The 26,493-nt window shown below is 53.0% G+C and overlaps 1 protein-coding gene across 1 annotated transcript in view; it reads right to left on the bottom strand.

The window, feature by feature from the left end:
- The window catches only part of LOC119957855 (mitogen-activated protein kinase kinase kinase kinase 5-like), a 180,459-nt gene that overhangs the window by 24,989 nt on the left and 128,977 nt on the right, over window positions 1–26,493 (bottom strand). Inside the window, exons 14-23 of the mRNA XM_038786010.1 lie at window positions 25,917–25,972; window positions 20,946–21,010; window positions 18,823–18,867; window positions 14,892–14,940; window positions 13,042–13,243; window positions 9,972–10,060; window positions 6,612–6,653; window positions 5,330–5,414; window positions 5,106–5,185; window positions 1,702–1,762 (exon numbers count right to left, since the gene is read on the bottom strand). Coding sequence (XP_038641938.1) covers window positions 1,702–1,762; window positions 5,106–5,185; window positions 5,330–5,414; window positions 6,612–6,653; window positions 9,972–10,060; window positions 13,042–13,243; window positions 14,892–14,940; window positions 18,823–18,867; window positions 20,946–21,010; window positions 25,917–25,972 — 774 coding nt within the window. The remainder of the gene's footprint in view (window positions 1–1,701; window positions 1,763–5,105; window positions 5,186–5,329; window positions 5,415–6,611; window positions 6,654–9,971; window positions 10,061–13,041; window positions 13,244–14,891; window positions 14,941–18,822; window positions 18,868–20,945; window positions 21,011–25,916; window positions 25,973–26,493) is intronic.

Here is a 26,493-nt window from a genome sequence, read left to right as displayed (position 1 = left end):
AAGAAACCTTGGTGAGCTCTTGCAGTGCATCTCGTGGATGGTGCACACGGCTGCCACTGTTCGTCGGTGGTGGAGGGTTTGAATGTTTATGGAAGGGGTAGCCATCAAGTGGGCTGCTTTAGGGCAGCATGGTGGCACAGTGGCTAGCATTGCTGCCTACGGCGCTGAGGACCTGGGTTCGAATCCCGGCCCTGGGTCACTGTCCGTGTGGAGTTTGCACATTCTCCCCGTATCTGTGTGGGTTTCGCCCCCCACAACCCAAAGATGTGCAGGGTAGGCGGATTGGCCACACTAAATTGCCCCTTAATTGGAAAAAATAATTGGGTACTCGAAAAAAAAAAATTTTTAAGAAAAAAAAAGTGGGCTGCTTTGTCCTGGATGATGTAGAGTTTCTTTTTTTAAATAGGTTGTGGGGGCAAAACCCACGCAAACACGGGGAGAATGTGCAAACTCCTCATGGACAATGACCCAGAGCTGGGATCGAACCTGGGACCTTGGCGCCGTGAGGCAGCAGTGCTAACCACTGTGCAGACCCAGCAATGGTGTAGTGGTATCTGGGACACTGTCTGTCAGGTATGATTCCGTGTGTTTGACTATTAGGGCAGCACGGTAGCATTGTTGATAGCACAATTGCTTCACAGCTCCAGGGTCCCAGGTTCGATTCCGGCTTGGGTCATTGTCTGTGCAGAGTCTGCACGTTCTCCCCGTATCTGCGTGGGTTTCCTCCGGGTGCTCCGGTTTCCTCCCACAGTCCAAAGATGTGCAGGTTAGGTGGATTGGCCATGCAAAATTGCCCTTAGTGTCCAAAGTTGCCCTTCGTGTTGGGTAGGGTTACTGGGTTATGGGGATAGGGTGGAGGTGTTGACCTTGGGTAGGGTGCTCTTTCCAAGAGCCGGTGCAGACTCGATGGGCCGAATGGCCTCCTTCTGCACTGTAAATTCTATGATGTCAGGCTATTGTTTGACTAACCTGAGGGACAGATCTCCCACAAACCCCCAGATGTTAGGAGGACTTTGGAGGGTCGACAGGGTTTTCTGGTGTTGGAATGGTTAAGGAGCGATTTAACTGTGTTCAAAACCATGGGGAGCTTTGCTAAAGTAAACGGGAAACTCTTCCCTGTGGCAGAAGGTCTGCAGAAGAAAAATTGGCAAAAGAAACAAATGCGAGATGAGAAGTTTGTTTTTAAACACAGCAGCAGTGACGCAGGAATGCACTGCCTGAATGATTAGTGGGAGCAGATTCAAGAGAAACTTTCAATAGAAAACTGGAGAAATAGTCGGCAGAGAAAAAGTGTGCAGTGCTTTGGGGAAAAGGAGGGAGTAAGAACTGATTGGATAGTTCTTTCATCAAGCCAGAACAGGCAGGATGGATTGAATGGCCTCATTCTGTGTCGTGTGATTCCGATAAGCACTGAGCCTGTTAGCCTGTCTGTAACCTTTATTAAAGCTTTGTGTTGTGTTGGCTATTTTCTGATCATTAGTGTATGGAGACTGTGGCTCCCACCTGGCTTACTCCAGTAGTGTTTTTTAGCCCGACGCCGGAGTCGTTCACGCCGTGCTTGGCGCCGGCTTCAGGCCGTCTCGCCAATTGCGGGAGAATCCCGGCCCATATTCCCACACACCCTTCCCAAGTTTCAAGTTGCTTAGTTTTACTCATGTTAGTTTGAGTTAAGAGTCAGGCACAGTGCGAGATTATTCTTACCAGAGATGCTGATTAATACGTTACTGATGACATAAACCCAAGTGCAGCGGCCTGGATACAACTGAGAGACAAGAAATAGAAGGTTCAAGTGACTGCAAGAGACCAATTTGAGTACAGTTCTTTACAGGTAATACAGGTAGCACACGGATACAGGTAACACACGGATACAGGTAACACGCGGTCACAGGTAACTCGCGGTCACAGGTAACACACGGATACAGGTAACACGTGGTCACAGGTAACACACGGTCACAGGTAACACGTGGTCACAGGTAACACGCGGTCACAGGTAAATCGCGGTCACAGGTAGCGCGCGGACACAGGTAGCACACGGACACAGGTAACACATGGTCACAGGTAGCGCACGGACACAGGTAGCACACGGACACAGGTAACACATGGTCACAGGTAACGCGCGGTCACAGGTAACACACGGTCACAGGTAACACACGGTCACAGGTAACACGCGGTCACAGGTAACACATGGTCACAGGTAACGCGCGGTCACAGGTAACACACGGTCACAGGTAACACACGGTCACAGGTAACACGCGGTCACAGGTAACACGTGGACACAGGTAACATGCGGTCACAGGTAACACACGGTCACAGGTAACACACGGTCACAGGTAACATGGACACAGGTAACGCGCGGTCACAGGTAACACACGGATACAGGTAACATGCGGTCACAGGTAACACACGGTCACAGGTAACACGCGGACACAGGTAACACGGTCACAGGTAACACGCGGACACAGGTAACATGCGGTCACAGGTAACACACAGTCACAGGTAACACGGTCACAGGTAACGCGCGGACACAGGTAGCGCGTGGACACAGGTAGCGCGCGGACACAGGTAGCGCGCGGACACAGGTAGCGCGTGGACACAGGTAGCGCGCGGACACAGGTAGCGCGTGGACACAGGTAGCACGTGGACACAGGTAGCACGCGGACATGGGTAACACACGGTCACAGGTAGTGTGCGGACACGGGTAACGCGCGGACACGGGTAACACGCGGACACGGGTAACGCGCGGACACAGGTAACACACACAGATGACTCATAGGAACAAGTAACAAGCGGATACAATTAGCACATGCATAGAGGTAACTCAGACACACAGAACACACAGACACGGCACATGCAGACAGGTAACACATGGACACAGCTAATGAACATGGATAACATACACAGGTACAGGTAATGCATGGATAACACATGCACACAGGTAATACACAAAGATAACAAGCAATATGGGTAACATGCAAATCGGTAAATGCGCAAATTCATGTCGACATTGGCACACATGGATGACATACATAGAGGAAAACACACTCACACAGGCCACACGCATAGGGTGGGATTTCTGATCCCACCCACCTGGGGACCAGGAATTCCCACCCAAGGTTAATGGACCCTTTAACGATCCATTAAGTTGTCCGTCCCGCCCGTCACGATTCCTGTGGCGGGCGGGATTGGGAAATTTACCCGACAGAACTTTACATATGCGCTGTAACGCACTGCATAGGGTCAACTCCACCTCCACGTGCGCAAGGCTCAGCCTGACGCAACTAAAAGTGGTACATAGAGCCCACTTAACAAGAACCCGTATGAGTAGGTTCTTCCCGGAGGTGGAAGACAGATGTGAACGGTGCCAAAGAGGCCCGGCCAACCACGCCCACATGTTCTGGTCTTGCCCCAGACTCGTGGAGTACTGGACAGCCTTCTTCGAGGTGGCGTCCAAAGTGGTGGGAGTGAGGGTGGAGCCATGCCCGATAGTGGCGGTCTTCGGGGTTTCAGAACAGCCAGATCTATTCCTGGGGAGGAGGGCGGACGCCCTTGCCTTTGCCTCCCTGATCGCCCGCCGTAGAATCCTGTTTGGCTGGCGGTCAGCAGCACCGCCCAGAGCTGCGGACTGGCTGTCCGACCTCTCGGAATCTCTCCAAATGGAGAAAATCAAATTTGCCATCCGAGGGTCGGACGACGGCTTCCACAGAACGTGGGAGCCATTCATGCAACTGTTCCGGGACCTATTTGTGGCCAATGTACAAGAGGAAGAATAGTCGGGGGAAGGTAGCGGGAGGGGCTACAGGTTCGGTACGGGGGTTCGATGGCTAGCTAAGGCCCAAAACCAAACTAAATAAACATGTTGGGGGGGGGGGGGGGGGGCGGGCGCAGTTACTACTACGAAGATGCTTACCTGTAAATATGTATGTTAATTTTTGCGTGTTTGTTTGTTGTTTTTTTTTTTTTTTTTTTTTTGTTCTTTTTCTCTCCTAACAATTTGTAATTTGTTCAATATAAAATATGAAAACTGAATAAAAACATTTATAAAAAAAAACATATGCGCTGTAACATGCACACAGTTTGAATGCTTACAGGTAAAACGTACGTGAGTAACTCACAAATATTTATTACGCATTGTTAATGCTCACATCAGGCACATCCGTGTCAAAGAATAAGCTGTGTATATTTTTAAAATTCGATTGAGGGACGTGGGCATTGCTGGCTGGGCCCAGCATTTGTTGCCCATCCCTGAGGGCATTCAACAGTCAACCACATTGCTGTGGGTCTGGAGTCACATGTAGGCCAGACCGGGTAAGGACGGCAGATTTCCTTCCCTAGAGGACGTTAGTGACCCAGGTGGGTTTTTGCAACAATCGACAATGGTTTCATGGTCGTTATTGGAGTTTTAATTACTTTTATTGAACTCAAATTCCACCGTGTGCCCTGTGAGATTTGACCCCAGGTCCCCAGAGTATTACCTTGGGTCTCAGGATTAATAATAATAATCTTTTATTGTCACACGTATGAAGTTAGAACATAGAACATAGAACAGTACAGCACAGAACAGGCCCTTCGGCCCTCGATGTTGTGCCGAGCAATGATCACCCTACTTAAACCCACGGAACCCGTATACCCGTAACCCAACAATCCCCCCATTAACCTTACATTACGGGCAATTTAGCATGGCCAATCCACCTAACCCGCACATCTTTGGACTGTGGGAGGAAACCGGAGCACCCGGGGGAAACCCACGCACACACGGGAGGACGTGCAGACTCCACACAGACAGTGACCCAGCCGGGAATCGAACCTGGGACCCTGGAGCTGTGAAGCATTGATGCTAACCACCATGCTACCGTGAGGCCCCTAAGTTACTGTGAAAAGCCCCGAGTCGCCACATTCTGCCGCCTGTTTGGGAAGGCTGGTACGGGAATTGGACCCGCGCTGCTGGCCTTGTTCTGCATCACAAACCAGCTGTCTAGCCCACTGAGCTAAATGACAATACCAATACGCCATGTCTCCCCAGATCGCGTGTCATGTGTATGGTGTGTGTCTGTGTGTGTGTGTGGTGCATACATGTGAGGACTCTGAGTACAAGGGTCTGACCTTACCTGTTCTAATATGGCTTCCTGCAGCTCAGTTAGATTCAGGGTATAAATCCCGTCGTCTGACCCCAATATCAGGTGCTTGGCTGTAAAACAAATATCAATCAGAGATCTGCTGCCACCACTGAACTCGACAACCTCAGCAAACTCAGAGCATCAATGCTGTAACACGAGTCACTCCAAACATTGCTGGAAGACGTCAGGCTTATAGAGCAATAATGGGCTGTTACCTTTGGTGTTAGGATGCGTCCATGACATAACGCAGTTAATCTTCAGAGGACAGCCATTAAAGACTTTCACTAACGGAACCTCCACCTGAAGCAAACAATTTCCGGGTTAATAAGGGTTCAACAGGAGCCCATCAGATGGATGGCACATTTTATTTTGAGGGGGCGGGGGTGGGAGGGGTGGAGTTGGGTGAAATATTCTCCGTGCGTTCAGTCATTAGTCACATCCCATAGAGACCACACAGACCGCCCAGCCCAAGGTCGAAGAGACCCTCCCCGGGTCAGGCATTGAGCCCACCATCGGACAGATCAAAACCCGTCTCGTTCGTTCCCATTTGTCACCTGGCTGATCGAATTCTAACCAGTTGCCAGTGTTTTGTGTGATTTCACCCAGCCCGATGCATCAGTCCCAAAAACGCAAACACCCCTTCACACCCCTGATGTGCCATCAATGAACACAAGACGAGTAGTGAACGTAACTGAGGCTTTAATAAGCTAGACAGAAAGCCTCCTGGCCTCTGATCCTGAACTGGGGCAGAGGGGGAGACATGCCACCTTTATACCGAGCCCGAGGGGAGGCGGAGCCATCAGGCAGTGGTTTACCACATTACATATAATACAGTGGCAGTTTACCACCATACACATATTATACACTACAGAGGTTTACCGCAACCCCAAAAGGGGTCAAACACCCGTCTCCCACCATTGCAGTCCTGTGGAGGAATTTTACCAAACGCACAGACACTGTCCATAACTCATCTCTTGCAGAGGGAATCCAATCCCCCCCCCCCCGCCCCCCGGCCCCCACCTCCACACACACACACGCACAAACTAGTCTAGCATTCACAGGGGCAGTAAATCTACAGATCACTCAGACATCCCCTCCTTATACAGGGCAAACCCTCATTCCTTCCAACCCCAGAGAGGACACCCTCCCTATCCTATTTGCCCTGCTCAGGAATGAGTCCCTCCTCCTCACCCTCCCCTTCCACCCTGACACGGGAATTAACACCTCACCCTGACTTGGGGAATCAGACCCTCCTCCGCTCCCCTCGCCCTCCCCCCGATACACACCCTTCCCCCTCTGACCCCTTCTACACAGGAATGTGACTGCCCTCCCTCTCCTGGTCCTCCCCCATCCTCCTCTACACAGGACACCCCTCGACAGGGGGGGTGAGATCCCCCCCCCCCTCTCACTCCCCTTTCCTCCACACCCACCACCCCCCCCCCTCAATAACCTCCCATCGATCAGTCCCCAGGTGCAATGTATCTGGATGCGTCTTACCTGCACTTTTTGTACAGAAGGGACATCGGCGTCAGGCGGCACCTGAGAGACAGAACAATTTGTTGATGCTATGCACACAGTGACACCCCTGACCCCCCCCACACCTCCCTCCCCCCCCCCCCCCCCCCCCCACCACCCCACCAACCCACCACCCCCCCCTCCCACCCCCATCCTTACCACTCTACACTCTCCTCTCTGAACAGGACGCTCCCGAGAGGGAACGTCACGGCCAGTACAGTGAGACTCTCGCTGACTGTCCAGCCACACCCTCTCCATCACAGGCATCTGCATTGAGAAGAAATCTGAAGCTTAGCTCCTGAGCGCCCAACCCTGACCAAACAGCAGACCAGAGAACGAATGGCAGTGTCAGCTTGGCTTCGGAGTCAATTAGTTCGCACACTCTCGGAAAGAATGAGGAGCTTGTATTTCTATGGAGCCTTTCATGATCTCACTTATCCCAGAGTCCTTTATGACAAATTAATTACTTGGGAACTCTATAAACATAGGAATTAGGAGCAGGAGGAGGCCACTCAGCCCCTCGAGCCTGCTCCGCCATTCAATAAGATCGTGGCTGATTTGATTGTGACCTCAACCCCACATTCCAGCCCACCCCCAATGACCTTTCACCCCCTTGTTACTCAATAATCTGGATATTGCAAAGGCTGTGGACCCGACAATATCCCGGCAATAGCACTGAAGACTTGTGCTCCAGAACTTGTTGCACCCCCTAGCCAAGCTGGTCCAGGACAGCTACAACACTGGCATCTACCTGGCAATGTGGAACATTGCCCAGGTACGTCCTGTACACAAACCTGTACCAGGCGGAGCTGCGCCCAGGTGGTCTCCCAGGCCACCACAGCCCCCTGAGTGGTCAGGGACAGGGCGCGGTGGCCCCCCCTGACCCTCCCGCTTGTACATGGGCACCTTGGCACTGCCAGGCTGGCACCTTGGCACTGCACTTGTTCTGGAGCACAAGTCTTCAGTGCTATTGCCGGGATATTGTCGGGTCCACAGCCTTTGCAATATCCAGCAGGAACACTGCCAAGGTGCCAGAGTGGCAACGCCTAGGTGCTAGGGTGGCACTGCCAAGAGTCAGAGCCTGGAAGCCATACCCATGAAACGAGGGTGGAGGGGGGGGGGGGGGTGGTGAAGGGCGGGCATCCTGGAAGGGGGGTTGCGAAAGGGGGCGTGGGAAGGCCTGAAAAAGGGGGCCCCTCAGTGACCCCAAAGCGGGCTGTCATCTCTTGGGTGGATGTGGGGTAATGGCCATGTTTGTGTGGGGGTGACATTTCCTATGGTGGGGAGTGCGGGGGACCCACAAGCCCTCTTGGAGATCGGGGGCCCCTTTCAAAGCGGTGACCCGATCTCTGTGGAGCTGGTCTGGGCAGCGAACTCAGCTTCCCAGTGTTTAAAATGATTTAAACGGCGACGCAATGGTTAGCACTGCTGCCTCACGGCGCTGAGGTCCCAGGTTCGATCCCGGCTCCGGGTCACTGCCCGTGTGGAGTTTGCACATTCCCCCCCCGTGTCTGCGTGAGTTTCGCCACCACAACCCAAAGACGTGCAGGGTAGGTGGATTGGCCACTCTAAATTGCCCCTTAATTTGAAAAATTAATTGGATACTCTAAATTTAAAAAAAAAGATATAATTCTAAGTGTGAACCCCAAAAAACTCAAGTGTGGTTAGATAATGGCGGGGAACTCGCCGACAGAGCCGGCGGGAAACTCCCAGCATAACCCGCCCCAAATTACACTTGGAAACATTCCCAGTAGATGGCGCCCGAGGTCGGGACTGTTGTCATCGGAGAGAAGAAGGGTGAGAGGAGAATTGGCAGAAGTGTTCAAAATCAAGAGAGGGCGAAACTCTTCCTGCTCATTAAGGAGCAGGAAACAGAGGGCAAGAAGCAAATGAGACACAAGAAAAACCTTTTCACACAGTGAGTGGCTCGGGTGGAATACATTGCCTGGGAGTGTTTTTTCCCCCCCTATTGTTCAGAGGATGTGGGAGTCACTGGCTCGCTCGGCACTTATTGCCCATCCCTAATTGCCCATCCCTAATTGCCCTGAACTCTGGATTGCTGGTCCATTGACAACACCACTGCCTCAGGTTCAATCGAGGCCCTCATTAAGTGATTATTTGAATAGAAACAATGTGGAAGGAAGGGTATGGGGGAAAAGGGAGGGGAGTGGCACTGAGTTCTAATCTCATTTGGAGAACCGGGGCTGAACGATGGGCCAAATGGCCTCCTCCGTAATGATTCTGTGATTCAGTGGTGAAGCCACTCTTGAGTGTGGCATTGAGGGTCTCGGCTTCCCTCGATGATCAGACCAATTCTGAATCACACGCACCTTCGTTATCTTATTAAATTCCTCCCAGACACCATAGACATCTCATTTTGAGATTTGCAATTTGCTGAACAAACCTCCCCCCCCACGACCTGCAGTACCACTAGACTCCAGCGGGTGGTGCTGGGGACACATGAGACCACTAATGGTGTAGCAGCACCACCAGGAGACGGATGGGGAAACTGCAGCTGAACAAAATGTCTGCTGTTAGTTAGATGTGATTCTGCGATTGGGCAGCACCCGCCAAACAATCCTGATTGTGCTAACAGCGACGCTGAGAACCAATTTAAGATAATCAGTTGAGCTCATAGCTAGGGTCCTGTTCCCTGCAATCAAAAGGAATATATTCAAGCCAAGAGCTTGAGGAGCCGATAGTTCTCCATTGTTGTTCCTATGGCAATGCCTCGGCCAATGAGACGCGACGCCTACCAATTAGCACCCTAGCTCCCTGTAGTATGAATTGTTGTAATTGCTTGGAATTTGTTATTCCTGCATTTATCCTGATGAGTGGAAGAGAAAAAGCTTCAACAGAATGTCTCTTTTCACCAATATTCTAGTTCTGTAGCACCAAGTGACTGTTTGGTCTTACAAAGTTCTTAAAGGAGCAGGTCCTCATATTCCTAAGATGTGGCGATGCCGGGGTTGGACTGGGGTGAGCACAGTAAGGTCTTACGACACCAGGTTGGAGTCCAACAGGTTTGTTTCGAATCACTAGCTTTCGGAGCACTGCTTCTTCCTCAGGCTACACCTGAGGAAGGAGCAGTGTTGGCCCACACTCGAAGGGTAGATACTTGGCTGCAGCGTGAATAGGAGCCAGAAGGGGAGAGAATTGGAAGGACTCTCCTGTTTATTTTCAAAGAGAATGAATGGTTTTAAGTTGAATCTGATGCCCCAATAACTCAGTCACAGTCTTAGCGGAGGGAGTGGGTGGTAGAAGTCGCAGGTGATGTATCACACAGGTAGTCAGTACAACTCTGCCTCGTATGTGGTTCATCTTACAGCTGACGCGACCTACCAGTCTCTCTTTCTTCTCCTTCCTGCGTGGCAGTACTGGCGGCGTTCCTCCCGCGTCCTTGCCAAGGTGGCTCGCCCAATGGCTGGGATCTGCCAAGGCAGAAAGCAAACAAATGAGATCCAGAAACCCTGGAGGTCTCCCAGGATTAGGCTGAGTAAATCGATCGCCAGAGGACCAGCACGGAGACACAGTTTGTCTCGCGTTCCGCTCCCGATTTCAGCTGGGGTGGCACTGAGCAGAGGGCGGGTGCCAGTTCCCTTGTGGGTTATGGACATTTGCACTCTGACCTCCAAGTCACAAAGTCGTGGGTTCAAGCCTCGCTGCGGAGACTTGAGCACAAGATCTATGCTCAGACTGTGGTACAGCACCCGAGGGTGTGCTGCATTGTTGGAGGTGCTATCTTTCAGGTGAGATGTTGAACCAATGGCCCGTCATCTCTCTCAGGTGGGACGAAAAGATCCGATGGCTCTAATCATAGAAGAACAGTTGAAGAATCCTCACCCGGTGTCCTGGTCAATATTTATTCCTCAACCAGCTTTACTAAAACAAATTATTTGGCCATTGCTATTTCTTTTTTAAAAATAAATTTAGAGTACCCAATTATTTTTTCCAATTAAGGGGCAATTTAGCGCGGCCAATCTACCTACCCTGCACATCTTTGGGTTGTAGGGGTGAAACCCACGCCGACACGGGGAGAATGTGCAAACTCCTCACGGACAGTGACCCAGGGCCGGGCTTAGAACCCGGGTCCTCAGCGCCGTGGGCAGCAATGCTAACCGCTGCGCCGCCGTGCTGCCCTGCCATTGCTATTCCTGAGATCTCGCTCTGCATAGCTGGCCTATATAATTGTCAATACTTCCAGAGCCTGACTCCAATCCTGCTTTAACTTGCCTGCGGCTGAAATTCTCATCTGCACTTGTTTGAGACGTGACTGTTCCCCTGGCACCTTGGCCAGCCATCCATCTTCTATTCCCCATCAATGACAGCTTATCCAAACTCTGCTGCCTGTCTCCTAACTCACACAAGGTGCTGATCTCCCATCATCCCTTGCGAACGCTGAGGTCTATTGGCTCCCGGACAAGCAACGGCACGAATTTTAAATTCTCATTCTTGTTTAACAAATCCCTCCGTGGCCTCACCCCCTGACTCCAGACCCATAACCTGCACTCGTCCCATTCTGGCCTCCTGCTGAATTCCCATTTTCCATGACTATTAGTGGCCCCAATTTCGAGGATTCTGTTAGTGTCACAAGTAGGCTTACATTAATGAAGTTACTGTGAAAATCCCCGAGTCGCCAACATTCCGGCACCTGTTCGGGTACACGGAGGGGAAATTCAGAATGTCCAATTCACCTAACAGCACGTCTTTCAGGACTGTGGGAGGAAACCGGAGCACTCGGAGGAAACCCATGGTGAGAATGTACAGACCCCGCACAGACAATGACCCAAGCCGGGAATCGAACTGGGACCTGATGGAACCATCAATTCACCAGACACGTGTTTCCGATATGAATCTAGGCTTTAATCAACCTACTTCAGAGCCAACCTGTTACCTGTTGATGAACTCTCTGTGAACTGCAGGCTGACTCTGGACAGGGGTATTTATACAGCAGCACTAGGGGGAGGAGTCGTGGGCGGAGCCAAGGGTGAAGCCCTGTACAAGCTCCTGAGCATTCCCAGAGCTACTCCCCCTAGTGGTCGGGTAACGCTACTGCGCTTACAATGTACAGTGTGAATTTACCATGTTATATTCACCACATTACCCTGGTGCTATGAAGCAACAGTGCTAACCAATGTGCTACCGTGTCGCCAAGAGCTCCTTAAAACTGACCTCTTTGACCAAGTATTTGATCACTTGACCTCACATCTTTTGGTCGTCTGCCAATTAAATTGTGTGGGGTTTGCACGTTCTCCCCGTGTGTGCGTGGGTTTCCTCCGGGTGCTCCGGTTTCCTCCCACAGTCCAAAGATGTGCAGATTAAGTGGATTGGCCGTTCTATTTACCTCTTGGTGCCCAAAGATGTGCAGGTTAGGTGTGGTTATGGGGATAGGGCCGGGGAGTGGGCGATGTAGGGCGCTCTTTCAGAGGGTCCTTGCAGACTCGATGGGCCGAATGGATTCTATGATTCTTTCCTTGTGCCATCACCCATTTAGACTTTTAGGGCGGGATTCTCCCGCAATTGGCGGGATGGCCCGACGCTGGCGCCAAGAATGGCGCGAACGACTCCGGCGTTGGACCAACCAGAAGGGGTTGGCGCATGCGCAGACCGTCCGGCGTGTTTTCTGCGCGTGCGCAGGGGGTTTCTTCTCCGCGCTGGGCATGGCAGAGCCCTACAGAGGCTGGCGCGGAAGGAAGGAGTGCCCCCACGTTACAGGCCCGCCCGCAGATCGGTGGTCCCCGATCGCAGGCCAGGTCACCCTTCCCCACCCCCCGAGGATTCCGCTAGACGGCTTACCAGCCAGGCCCCGCCGTGTGGGACCATGTCCATTTCACGCCGGCGGGACTGGCCAGGAACTGACGGCCGCTCGGCCCATCGGGGCCCGGAGAGTTGCCGTGGGTGCCTCTGCCAACGGCCTCCAACCAGCGCGGCGTAAACCCCACCCCCGCCCGGAAAAACGGCGCCGGAGAATACGGCAGCCGGCGTCGGAGCAGCGGGGCGGGACTCACGCCCCCCCCCCCCCCCCCCCCCCCCCCCCCCCCCCCCCCCCCCCCCCCCCCGGGGATTCTCCGACCCGGCGGGGCGTCGGAGAATCCCGCCCTTAATCCCTCCTGTCCTCCAATCGCAGTCCTTCTCTTTTGTCCTTCTCTTCCCCCACCCCCAATTTCCTGACCCTGCAATTGCTTAAAACCTTCCACGTCTCTTAACATTTTCTGACGGAAGCTTGAAATATTAACTCAGCTTCTCCCCCCCTCAGATGTTGCCTGACCTGCTGAGCATTTCCAGCCTTTTTACTTGCACGGTCTCTTCGTGTGGCGCGGTATCAATTGTGTCTGAATTTACGCTCCTGTGGCGTGCATTGTGTTGCTTCCCCGCGTTGAAGGCCCGACATTAATGTGGGTTGTTGGCGTACCTGAGCCGCTGAGGTTGACGGCGGAATGCACTGGGCTCCTGGAGGTCGCGGGGGCGGGTTGTTTGGGGGCTTTAGCTGCCGACGGGCCACTGGAGCACCGCACCAGCGTGGATGGCAGGTACTGGCAGTGTGGGCGCTGGTCCACAGTCTTCATCCTCTCCTCCTCGGGAATGCTGTCCTCGGAGCTGCTCCGGAACTTTGGCTGCGGACGGCAGAAAGAGATAAATGCTTCAACTTTGCCGGGGGCGGGGGGCGGGGGGAATCAAGGGGGGAGGTCAGGTACAGGTGAGAATCTTGCTATCCCGTCAGGAGGAGTGTGCCAGCAATGGGGTGAAGACCGTAAGGCAGATTGGAAATGGGCTCACCTGGTAAATAGAATAGAATAGAATAGAACAGTACAGCACAGAACAGGCCCTTCGGCCCTCGATGTTGTGCCGAGCAATGATCACCCTACTCAAACCTACGTATCCACCCTATACCCGTAACCCAACAACCCCCCCCCTTAACCTTACTTTTTAGGACACTACGGGCAATTTAGCATGGCCAATCCACCTAACCCGCACATCTTTGGACTGTGGGAGGAAACCGGAGCACCCGGAGGAAACCCACGCACACAAGGGAAGGACGTGCAGACTCCGCACAGACAGTGACCCAAGCCGGGAATCGAACCTGGGACCCTGGAGCTGTGAAGCATTTATGCTAACCACCATGCTACCCTCTCCAAACCGCGGGTTGCCTATGGTAATGTGTGCGCTGCGTGGCTTAGTGTGTGTGTGTGGCATTCCCATCCCAGAGTCAGAAAGTCACGGCTTTAAGTACCACTCCACAGACTTGAGGACATGATCCAGGCCGGCATTCCCAGCGCAACGCTTGGCGAAGGTGCTGCACTGAGGGAGATGCTATCTTCCGGGTGGGATGTGAAGTCCTCTCCGTTGGATGCAAACGATCCCCTGGACCTGTTTCAGAGAAGAGCTGGGGGGGCACTCGCTCTGGTGTCCCACCCAATACCTATCCCTGAAAAGTCACAGATGGACCGGTCATTTATCCCGTTGCTGTTTGTGGGATCCTGCTGTGCGCCTAGTGGCTGTCATGTTTCCTACATTAAAACAGTGACCATGCTTCACTGGCTGTGAGGCCCTTTTTGGAATCGGGGGGGGGGGGGGGGGGTTTATATAAAGTTCTCAGTAGATGGAGTCTTGGGACCACTATTGCCAATGTGGGGCTGTGCGGTAACCACGATCTTCCCGTACGGGGCACTGCTTTGGAAAGCGCTGAAGCTGTGCTCTGATCGTCTTGGTTAAGGGACAGGGTTTGGTTCTCTGTTGCCTTGACTGGATGGTCACCACTGAACTCTCGCTGCTGACCTGGGAGGGGCAGTCCAGATCTACAAACTCCCCCATGGGTTCAGAATGGTCCAGAAAGGGGCCTAGGCCCCAGAATGTTCCTGACATATGTCAAGGCGACACTTGACAATCGGAATACCCCTCAATGGAGGCAGCACGTTATTTCTTAGCATGGCAGCCCATCAGGCCTAAATTAGTAGGCCCGACCTCCCATCATCATCCCGATAGCCTGGAACTGGCTAGCTTTTAACTAGTGGATGACTCATCAGTGAATGACTGGGGAGTTTGGAATGTTTTATGGAGTCTCCACACAGTCCAAAATCTTCCAACGCTTAAAAGTGCAACGTCCCAGTTTCGCACTTATTTCTGACGTTATACATAGGGAGTTTTCAAATTAATTTTTATCTGAAAATCTCAGATCTGGATTTCTCCCCTCCTCTCCCAGCCCACCCTCGCTTCTCCTATCCCGTTCCCCAAGGGATTTGGAGGACAGAAAGTGCAGCTCACCTTGGGAGGTAATGGTGGGGGAATGTCATCCCGCAGCATCTCCATCAGTCTGTAATGGATCAGAGAATAAGATTGAACTCAAATGTGGCACGCACACACACACATACACAAACACACCATTTCGAGCAGGACCATTCCCGATTCCTCCTGAGGTTCTGTCAGAAGTTAAGATGTTAAACTGCAGCCTTGCAGGCAGAGTGGGTGTCCTTGGCACCAGGGGGGTTATGGGTAAATCTGGAAGGGCAATCGTGACAGGTGGTTCGGTAGTTAGGGGGAAACAGATAGACATTCTCATGGCCGCTGGATGGTTTGTTGCCTCCTTGGTGTCAGGGTCAAGGATGTCACTGGGTGTCGGCAGAGCACCCTGAGGAGGGAGGGTGAACAGCCAGCAGCCGTGGACCACATCAGCACCAATGACGCTGGTAGAAATTGGAATGTGGTGCTGTAGTTAGATTTTAGGGAGCTCGATGGAAAATTAGTAAACAGGACCTCAAAAGTGAGTTAGGACCGAATTCCTTGCGAGTGTTATTGGTGAAAGTCTAAACTAACATGTGAACCAGGAGATAATATCAGAGAGGAATACCAGGGTGCACAGAATACTGGACAGATAGCGCTAGTGTAGGGAATAGTGCGTTAATAATGATCTTTATTATTGTCATAAGTAGGCTTACAGTAACACTGCAATGAATGAAGTTACTGCGAAAATCCCCCAGTCGCCACGCTCTGGCGCCTGTTCGGGTACACTGAGGAAGAATTCAGAATGTACAATTCACCTAACAGCACATCTTTTGGGGCTTGTGGGAGGAAACCGGAGCACCCGGAGGAAACCCACGCAGACACGGGGAGAACGTGCAGACTCCGTACAGACAGTGACCCAAGCCGGGAATCGAACCCGGTTCCCTGGCGCTGTGAAGCTACAGTGCTAACCACTGTGCTGCCGTGCCACCCACAGAAGGATCACAGTAAAAGAGAAAATAATAGAGTCTAAAGCAGGGTTTCTATGCACGCATTTGAATGCATGGAGTGTGGCAAGTAAGATTGGCGGGTCACAGACGCGGATTTTCACGTGGAAATAGGGGGCGGGATTCTCCCATCTTGCGGCAGAGTGTTGACGCCGTCGTTAAAAACTGGAGAGCTTAACGACGGCGTCATCAACCGCTGTGTAGCGAACCTCTGCTGCACAGGGGGCCAGCACGGCACTGAGCGACCCACACTGCTCCAGCTGCCGATACCGCGTCAAATGGGCGGCGCGGGTCTGTGCATGCGCGCTGCGACCGGGCGAATGTGCAGTGGCCTCCTTCTCCGCGCCGGCCCCGACGCAACATGGCGTAGGGTTACAGGGGCCTGAGCAGAGCAAATGAGGCCCCCACCACGGTAGCATGGTGGTTAGCATAAATGCTTCACAGCTCCAGGGTCCCAGGTTCGATTCACGGCTGGGTCACTGTCTGTGTGGAGTCTGCACGTCCTCCCCGTGTGTGCGTGGGTTTCCTCCGGGTGCTCCGGTTTCCTCCCACAGTCCAAAGATGTGCGGGTTAGGTGGATTGGCCATGCTAAATTGCCCTTAGTGTCCTAAAAAAAAGTAAGGTTAAGGGGGGGTTGTTGGGTTACGGGTATAGGGTGGATACGTGGGTTTGAGTAGGGTGATCATTGCTCGGCACAACATTGAGGGCCGAAGGGCCTGTTCTGTGCTGTACTGTTCTATGTTCTATGTTCACCAGGAGAGGCTGGCCCGCTGATTGGTTGGCCCCGATCACGGGCCTGGCCACGGTGGAGGCCCCCCCTCCCCCCCCGATGGACGACGAGGTACCGCCGGGTAAGACCAGATATTAACGGCGCCGGTGGGACTCAAGCTTTATTGGGTGGCCACTCAGCCCATCCTGAGTGGAGAATCGCCGGGGGGGGGGGGGGGGGGGGGCCACGTAGAGCGGACCCTGACTGGCGGCACGCCGACCGCGCCAGCGCCAATGGCGACAGGCGTCACGGCAGCGTTGTGCAAATCGCGCCCAGCCCGGCGATTCTCTGAACCGGTATGGGCTGAGAGAATCCCGCCCCGTGATGTTGTGGCTGTCACAGAGACTTGGCTCAAAGAAGGGAAGGACTGAGTGTTAAATATTCCGGAAAAGGTAGGTAGGAAAGGAAGAAAGGGAGGAGGGGTGGCGGTATCGATGAAGGAGAACTTTGCAGTGCTGGAGAAAGAAGATCACCCAGAGGACAGAATCTATTTGGCTCGAGCTATGGAATGAAAAAGGCACAATTCCATTGGTTGGTGCAGCCCACCAAATAGTGGGAAGCATGTAGAGGAATACATTTGCAATGAAATTACAGAGAGGTGCAAACATTATGGAAAGTGGGGACTTCAATTAGATCATCGAACATACAGTGCAGAAGGAGGCCATTCGGCCCATCAAGTCTGCACTGACCCACTTTCAGCCCTCACTTCCACCCTATTCCCGTAATCGGATAACCCCTCCTAACCTTTTTCTTGGTCACCAAGGGCAATTTATCACGGCCAATCCACCAAACCTGCACGTCTTTGGACCGTGGGAGGAAACCAGAGCACCCGAAGGGAATCCACGCAGGCACGGGGAGAACGTGCAGACTCCGCACAGACAGTGACCCAGGGGAATCGAACCTGGGACCCTGGCGCTGTGAAGCCACAGTGCTATCCACTTGTGCTACCTTGCTGGCCGCTAAATTGTCCACTATTGACTGGGATAGTATTCGTGTAAAGGATAGAGAGGTCAACGTTCCTAGACTGTATTCATGAAAAGTTTCATCAGCAAGTTGTTTCCAGTCCAATGAGGTCCAATGAACCTCCTGGTTCTTGGGAATCAGGAGGGCCAAGCGGATCAAGTGTCGGTGGGAGAACATTCAGGAACAACACTGTAATCATAAGGTTTCGGCTGACCGTGGAAAAGGACAAAGGACAGTCCAGTGTAACAAATATTTAACTGGAGGGAAGCCAACATGGGACAAGGACGAGTCTGGGCCAAATAAATTGGGAGCCAAAAGTTGACAGGAAATGCAGTAGCCAATCAATGGTCAAAGAAGAGATGATTCAGGCACAGTCAAAGGTATATTCCCTCGAAAGGAAAAGGTAGAGCAAGCAAATCCAGAGCTCCATGGATGAAGGAGGAGATCGAAATTAAGAGAAAGAAGGAAAGATGTGCTTCTGACAGGTGTCAGATAGAAACTACAACTGAGAACCAGGATGCGTACAGAGAGATCAGAGGGGAAGTGAAGAAGCACACTTTAAAAAAAATTTTTTTTTAGAGTACCCAATTATTTTTTTCCCAATTAAGGGGCAATTTAGCCTGGCCAATCCACCCACCCTGCACATCTTTGGGCTGTGGGGGTGAGACCCACGCAGACACGGGGAGAATGTGCAAACTCCACGCGGACAGTGACCCAGGACCGGGATCGTACCCGTGTCCTCAGCGCCGTAGGCAGCAGTGCTAACCACTGTGCCGCCCAGTGTGAAGAAGCAAATAGAGAAGCGAAGAGAAAGTATGAAAAGAGACTGGCAGCTAACATGAAAAGGATCCCAAAATCACCTATCGGCATGTAAATAATAAAAGGGCGTAAGCACGCACACTTTAAGCACTGCCCTCTTCACCAGAAACAGTGCACCGGGTAGACAGACACAAATGTCAACCTGAGCAATGTTCATTATTCAGAAGGGAGAGACAGAGCCTGGTTAGGGCTGTCAGAGGTGCGATATGTCTTGTTGGGTGCTGGAAAGCCTTGGTTGAGGCTGGTACAGCTGAGACATCGCTGGTGAGAATTGCCAAGTCAGATTACCCCCCCCCCCCCCCCCCCCCCCCCGTGAGCACCGCAGAATTTGGTTTGCCCCATTTGCATGGGGAAGGTGATCAGTTGGGGCCCGTTCCCTTCGCCGCCACAGGCATCAGACACACGAACCATCACCTACACGGCAACATCATCGTAATCATCATCTGAATCCGATGTCTTCCCCCTGCAGACAGACAGAATCAGCCGTGAGTTTCAGCTTTTATTTGCTTATTTCTTTTACATATGATTCACTCTCCCCCGTCTGTAGTCCTCAGTGCCCTCCCCAACATCAGCTGTACAGACAAATAACCACACACACACACACGTAAAGATACACACATGTCATATGCATACATCAGTATACATTTAAACATGCACAAACAATTTTTATTCATTGCACTTGGGCATCACTGACTGGGCCACCATTTATTGCCCATCCCTAATTGCCCTTAGAATATACAGTGCAGAAGGAGGCCATTCGGCCCATCGAGTCTGCACCGACTCACTTAAGCCCTCACTTCCACCCTATCCCCGTAACCCAATAAACCCTCCCAATCTTTTGGTCACTAAGGGCAATTTAGCATGGCCAATCCGCCTAACCTGCACGTCTTTGGACTGTGGGAGGAAACCGGAGCACCCGGAGGAAACCCACGCAGACACGGGGAGAACGTGCAGACTCCGCACAGACAGTGACCCAAGCCGGGAATCGAACCTGGGACCCTGGCGCTGTGAAGCCACAGTGCTATCCACTTGTGCTGCCCAATGAGGGGGGCATTAACTGGGGTTACATGTAGGGCAGACCAGGTAAGGACATCAGATTTCCTTCCCTAAAGGACATTAGTGAACCGGATGGGTTTTTGTGACAATTGGCAATAGTTCCACGGTCATCATTCGACTTTTAGTTCCGGAGTTCATACAATTCAAATTTCACCATCTGCCAAGGTGGCATTTGAACCTGGGTCCCCAGAGCATTACCCTGGACCTTCAAATTACTATTCCAGTGACAATACCACAGGCTAGTGCTTCCCCTAAATATACAATTTGTTTTGGAATGGAAGAACATATGATTAGATTCATGGTTCTTGTCCAATCTCGCCCACGGCACCAGGTGGTGATGTAGCTTTGAGTCCATGTTCTTCTGCTAAAAAGGGAGGAAAACAAACGGAGGAATGACCCTGATTATTGCTACTACTCGATTCACAGTATTGGGAAAGCGAGGCCGAAGGTCGAGGAGTATAATTGTGTGCCAGCCTAGTAGGATTCCTACTGAGGAGTGAGGAGGGTTGTAGGCTCAGAACTTGGTCATATAATCTCGCTGACGCTTGATGAGGAAGCATTGCATTATTCACTTTCTGAATAAGACACAAACCAGAAGCCCTGCCTACTATTTCAGGATGTGGAGATGCCGGCGTTGGACTGGGGTGGGCACAGTAAGAAGTCTTACAACACCAGGTTAAAGTCCAACAGGTTTGTTTCAAACACTAGCTTTCGGAGCACTGCTCCTCCCTCAGGTGAATGAAGAGGTATGTTCCAGATACACTGGCATTATTTAGACACGTAGGGAGCTCCCCCTGTACTAGCTGGGAGGCCAGACAGGATAAGGATGTCAGATTTCCTTCCCTAAGGGATATTAGTGATGGGTTGCTATGGAAATCGCCAATGGTTTCCTGATCATCATTAGACTTTTAATTCCAAATCTTAATTCAAATTTCACCATCGATTGTGGTGGGATTCGAACCCGCTCCCCAGTCTACCAGGGCATTACCCGGGTCTCTGGATTACTAGTCCTGTGACAATACCACTACGCTACTGCCTACAAGGGGCTGGTTTAGCACACTGGGCTAAACCGCTGGCTTTTAAAGCAGACCAAGCAGGCCAGCAGCACGGTTCGATTCCCATACCAGCCTCCCCGGACAGGCGCCGGAATGTGGCGACTAGGGGCTTTTCACAGTAACTTCACTTGAAGCCTACTCGTGACAATAAGCGATTTTCATTTTTTCATACATGTGTGCACACCTAAACACACATAGAAACACAGACCTACACACAGATGAGTACATATATGTAACTGTGCACACATGTAAATACACATTCTAACATGCACACAATCATACACAGGTTAACATGCAAACACAGGCAAACATGCACCTATACATGCTTCTGCAGAAACAGATACATATTCACGTGTTCACATGAACATATGAAATTGCACAAACAGTCGTTTCTCTGAGCCACACAGGACCCTGAAGGTGACCATCTCACCTGCCCGTCCTTCCAGAAACGGACACACTTATCGAGGAACCAGAATTCTGCTCCACAGACTGAACCTGGATGAAGAGAATAAATTCAGAATAAATAAAGTCATGAACTGATTCTCCAATACTCTGTGCCCCTGGCTCGCAGAGTCTCTCTCGGTTACTAATAGACGGAGATTTAAACCAGTATTCATGACTGGATCACAGCCATAACTGAAGGCAACTTACACACAGCAGGAAAAATGTTCAAATGATGGGGTCTTCCAGACTGTTGGGGATCAAAGAGAACTGAACTGGCTGGAGTAAAACTGCTGTATGGGGTCAGGCAGGGTCAGACTGGAGTGTGAGGGGTCAGACTGGAGTGTGAAGGGTCAGAATGGACTGTGAGGGGTCAGACTGGGCTGTGAGGGATCAGACTGGAGTATGAGGGGTCAGACTGGAGTATGAGGGGTCAGACTGGACTGTGAGGGGTCAGACTGGACTGTGAGGGGTCAGACTGGGCTGTGAGGGGTCAGACTGGACTGTGAGGGGTCAGACTGGGCTGTGAGGGGTTAGACTGGAGTATGAGGGGTCAGACTGGGCTGTGAGGGGTCAGACTGGGCTGTGAGGGGTCAGACGGGGCTGTGAGGGGTCAGACAGGGCTGTGAGGGGTCAGACAGGGCTGTGAGGGGTCAGACAGGGTCAGCTGGACTGTGTGGGGTCAGACAGGGTCAGCCAGGATAGTGTGAGGTCAGACTGGGCTGTGGGGGTCAGACAGGGTCAGCCAGGATAGTGTGGGGTCAGACTGGGCTGCGTGGGGTCAGACTGGGCTGTGTGGGGTCAGACTGGGCTGTGTGGGGTCAGACTGGGCTGTGTGGGGTCAGACTGGGCTGTGTGGGGTCAGACAGGGTCAGTCTGGTCTATGTGGGGTCAGACTGGGTCAGGCTGCACAGTGTGAGGTCAGACTGGGCTGTGTGGGGTCAGACAGGGTCAGCTGGACTGTGTGGGGTCAGACTGGGTCAGGCAGGATAGTGTGAGGTCAGACTGGGCTGTGTGGGGTCAGACAGGGTCAGCCAGGATTGTGCGGGGTCAGACAAGGCTGTGTGGGGTCAGGCTGGGCTGTGTGGGGTCAGACTGGGCTGTGTGGGGTCAGACTGGTCTGTGTGGGGTCAGACTGGGCTGTGTGGGGTCAGACAGGGTCAGCCAGGATAGTGTGGGGTCAGACTGGGCTGTGTGGGGTCAGACTGGGCTGTGTGGGGTCAGACTGGGCTGTGTGGGGTCAGTCTGGACAGTGTGGGGTCAGACAGGGTCAGTCTGGATAGTGTGGGGTCAGACAGGGTCAATCTGGATAGTGTGGGGTCAGACAGGGTCAGTCTGGACAGTGTGGGGTCAGTCTGGGCTGTGTGGGGTCAGACAGGGTCAGTCTGGACAGTGTGAGGTCTGACAGGGTCAGTATGGACAGTGTGGGGTCAGACAGGGTCAGTCTGGACAGTGTGAGGTCAGACAGGGTCAGGCTGGACAGTGTGAGGTCAGACAGGGTCAGGCTGGACTATGTGGGGTCAGACAGGGTCAGGCTGGACAGTGTGAGGTCAGACTGCTGGACAGTGTGAGGTCAGACAGGGTCAGGCTGGACAGTGTGAGGTCAGACAGGGTCAATCTGGACAGTGTGAGGTCAGACTGGGCTGTGTGGGGTCAGTCTGGACTGTGTGGGGTCAGACAGGGTCAGTCTGGACAGTGTGAGGTCAGACAGGGTCAGTCTGGACAGTGTGAGGTCAGACAGGGTCAATCTGGACAGTGTGAGGTCAGACAGGGTCAGTCTGGACAGTGTGAGGTCAGACAAGGTCAGGCTGGACAGTGTGAGGTCAGACAGGGTCAGTCTGGACAGTGTGAGGTCAGACAGGGTCAGTCAGGACAGTGTGAGGTCAGACAGGGTCAGTCTGGATAGTGTGGGGTCAGTCTGGACAGTGTGAGGTCAGACAGGGTCAGTCAGGACAGTGTGGGGTCAGACAGGGTCAGTCTGGACAGTGTGAGGTCAGACAGGGTCAGTCTGGACAGTGTGAGGTCAGACAGGGTCAGTCAGGACAGTGTGAGGTCAGACAGGGTCAGTCTGGATAGTGTGGGGTCAGTCTGGACAGTGTGAGGTCAGACAGGGTCAGGCTGAACAGTGTGAGGTCAGACGGGGTCAGTCTGGACAGTGTGAGGTCAGACAGGGTCAGTCTGGACAGTGTGAGGTCAGACAGGGTCAGTCTGGACAGTGTGAGGTCAGACAGGGTCAGTCTGGACAGTGTGAGGTCAGACAGGGTCAGTCTGGACAGTGTGAGGTCAGACAGGGTCAGTCAGGACAGTGTGAGGTCAGACAGGGTCAGTCTGGACAGTGTGAGGTCAGACAGGGTCAGTCAGGACAGTGTGAGGTCAGACAGGGTCAGTCTGGATAGTCTGAGGTCAGACAGGGTCAGTCTGGACAGTGTGAGGTCAGACAGGGTCAGTCTGGACAGTGTGAGGTCAGACAGGGTCAGTCTGGACAGTGTGAGGTCAGACAGGGTCAGTCTGGATAGTCTGAGGTCAGACAGGGTCAGTCTGGACAGTGTGAGGTCAGACAGGGTCAGTCTGGACAGTGTGAGGTCAGACAGGGTCAGTCTGGACAGTGTGAGGTCAGACAGGGTCAGTCTGGACAGTGTGAGGTCAGACAGGGTCAGTCTGGACAGTGTGAGGTCAGACAGGGTCAGTCTGGACAGTGTGAGGTCAGACAGGGTCAGTCTGGACAGTGAGGTCAGACAGGGTCAGTCTGGACAATGTGGAGTCAGACAGGGTCAGTCTGGACAGTGTGGGGTCAGACTGGGCTGTGTAGGGTCAGACAGGGTCAGTCTGGACAGTGTGAGGTCAGACAGGGTCAGGCTGGACAGTGTGAGGTCAGACAGGGTCAGTCAGGACAGTGTGAGGTCAGACAGGGTCAGTCTGGACAGTGTGAGGTCAGACAGGGTCAGTCAGGACAGTGTGAGGTCAGACAGGGTCAGTCTGGACAGTGTGAGGTCAGACAGGGTCAGTCTGGACAGCGTGAGGTCAGACAGGGTCAGTCTGGATAGTCTGAGGTCAGACAGGGTCAGTCTGGACAGTGTGAGGTCAGACAGGGTCAGTCTGGACAGTGTGAGGTCAGACAGGGTCAGTCAGGACAGTGTGAGGTCAGACAGGGTCAGTCTGGACAGTGTGAGGTCAGACAGGGTCAGTCTGGACAGTGTGAGGTCAGACAGGGTCAGTCTGGATAGTCTGAGGTCAGACAGGGTCAGTCTGGACAGTGTGAGGTCAGACAGGGTCAGTCTGGACAGTGTGAGGTCAGACAGGGTCAGTCTGGACAGTGTGAGGTCAGACAGGGTCAGTCTGGATAGTCTGAGGTCAGACAGGGTCAGTCTGGACAGTGTGAGGTCAGACAGGGTCAGTCTGGACAGTGTGAGGTCAGACAGGGTCAGTCTGGACAGTGTGAGGTCAGACAGGGTCAGTCTGGACAGTGTGAGGTCAGACAGGGTCAGTCTGGACAGTGTGAGGTCAGACAGGGTCAGTCTGGACAGTGTGAGGTCAGACAGGGTCAGTCTGGACAGTGAGGTCAGACAGGGTCAGTCTGGACAATGTGGAGTCAGACAGGGTCAGTCTGGACAGTGTGGGGTCAGACTGGGCTGTGTGGGGTCAGACAGAGTCAGCCAGGATAGTGTGGGGTCAGACTGGGCTGTGTAGGGTCAGACAGGGTCAGTCTGGACAGTGTGAGGTCAGACAGGGTCAGGCTGGACAGTGTGAGGTCAGACAGGGTCAGCCAGGACAGTGTGGGGTCAGACAGGGTCAGTCTGGACAGTGTGGGGGCAGGCTGGACTATGTGGGGTCAGACAGAGTCAGCCAGGATAGTGTGGGGTCAGACTGGGCTCTGTGGGGTCAGGGATGATGGGATGGATCATGCAGCAAGCCACAGGATACCCTTTGGAATAGCTCAAAAAGTGGCATTTCTCAGCCCCAGTGTCTGTCTCTGTGACAGGAAGACCCCTCCTTCATCCGGTTCCTGACCCATACTGGAGCATATCCCATATCGGAACAATTTGGGATGGAATATAAAGCTGTCAGCCAAGGCTCAGTGGATAGTACTTTACCTCCCTATTGGAAGGTTGTGTATTCAAATCCTGCTCCAGGATCCTGAACCCCCCCCCTGCCCTGGGGAAACACTTGCCCCTCCATCAATAACGGGTCAGGATTATATTTGGTGTTTGCGGGACTTTGCAAATTGGCTATTGTGTTTCCTACACTCCAACTGTTCTGAAATGCCTCATTGGCAGTGAGGCACTTTGGGAGCACTGGAGGATGAGCAAGGAACTATATAAATGCAAGTTTGTTCTGGCTGTGTCCCCCTCATTGCCCCATTCACAGTGACTGTGCTATTCTATTGCTGTCTGCACCCCTCAGGGTGTCACAGGGGGCGCGATTCCCGATCGCGGGACAGAGTGACCGTGCCGTCGTGAACGCCGTCGCATTTCACGACAGCGCGAAACGGTTGCGGGCACTAGCGATTTGGGGGCCAGCACGGCGCTGGAGGGGTTTCACGCCGCTCCAGCCTCACTTCCTGGCGCGCACTGGGAGCGGTGCCAACCCGCGCATGCGCGGCTGCTTTACAGAACGCACCGGCCCTGACGCAACATGGCCGGCGGTTCTGGGGCCGGACGCGCAACAAAGTAGGCCCTGGGGGGGGGGGAGGCGAGAGGCGGGCCTGTCGATCGGTGGGCTCAGATCGTGGGCCAGACCCCATCGGAGGCCCCCCCCCCCCATGACCTTTCGCACAGAGTTCCCGCCGGCAGCGACCAAGTGTGGACGACGCCGGCGTGACTCTTTTTCCAAGTGGCCGCGCCAAACACGCCGGGGCGGCGTGGCGCGGTTGCGGCGATTCCCCGGCCCGGCGCGGGGCCTGGGAGAATCGCGCCCAGGATTTCTGCTGGGTGACTCCAGGTTGACCGAGGTAAAGCCTCACCTTATTCTGCCAGGACTCCTCCCTCTGTATGGCTTGTTCAAACTGAATCTGGTGAACTGCAAAAACAAGGTCAGGTTGTCAGAAGCCATCAAATCTTTACGGGTCAATCAACTTTCACTGAGCTGGGGCAGCACGGTGGCACAGTGGTTAGCATTGCTGCCTATGGCGCTGAGGACCCGGGTTCGAATCCCGGCCCCGGGCCACTGTCCGTGTGGAGTTTGCACATTCTCCCCGTGTCTGCGTGGGTTTCACCCCCCACAACCCAAAGATGTGCAGGATAGGTGGATTGGCCACGCTAAATTGCCCCTTAATTGGAAAAAATAATTGGGTACTCTAAATTTATTTAAAAAAAAGAAGAAAAAAAAAAACTTTCACTGAGCTGATATTCGTCACCAAGTCTGCCAAGTTCTGCAGCAGCTGTTCCACTGAAACTCAGTCCAACTTCAGGACATCGAACCGGGAGATAAACTCCCAAAAAATACAATACTACAAATTGCCTCCAATATTCACTTGAAGGAGGAAATGAAAACTTCCCCCGACCCACCTGCCTGGTAACCGCAAAGCATGCGAGTCACAT

The sequence above is a fragment of the Scyliorhinus canicula genome, chromosome 27 (genome assembly GCF_902713615.1).
Source record: "Scyliorhinus canicula chromosome 27, sScyCan1.1, whole genome shotgun sequence".
NCBI classification, from domain to species: domain Eukaryota; kingdom Metazoa; phylum Chordata; class Chondrichthyes; order Carcharhiniformes; family Scyliorhinidae; genus Scyliorhinus; species Scyliorhinus canicula.
This window is presented reverse-complemented; position numbering and strand designations above follow the sequence as displayed.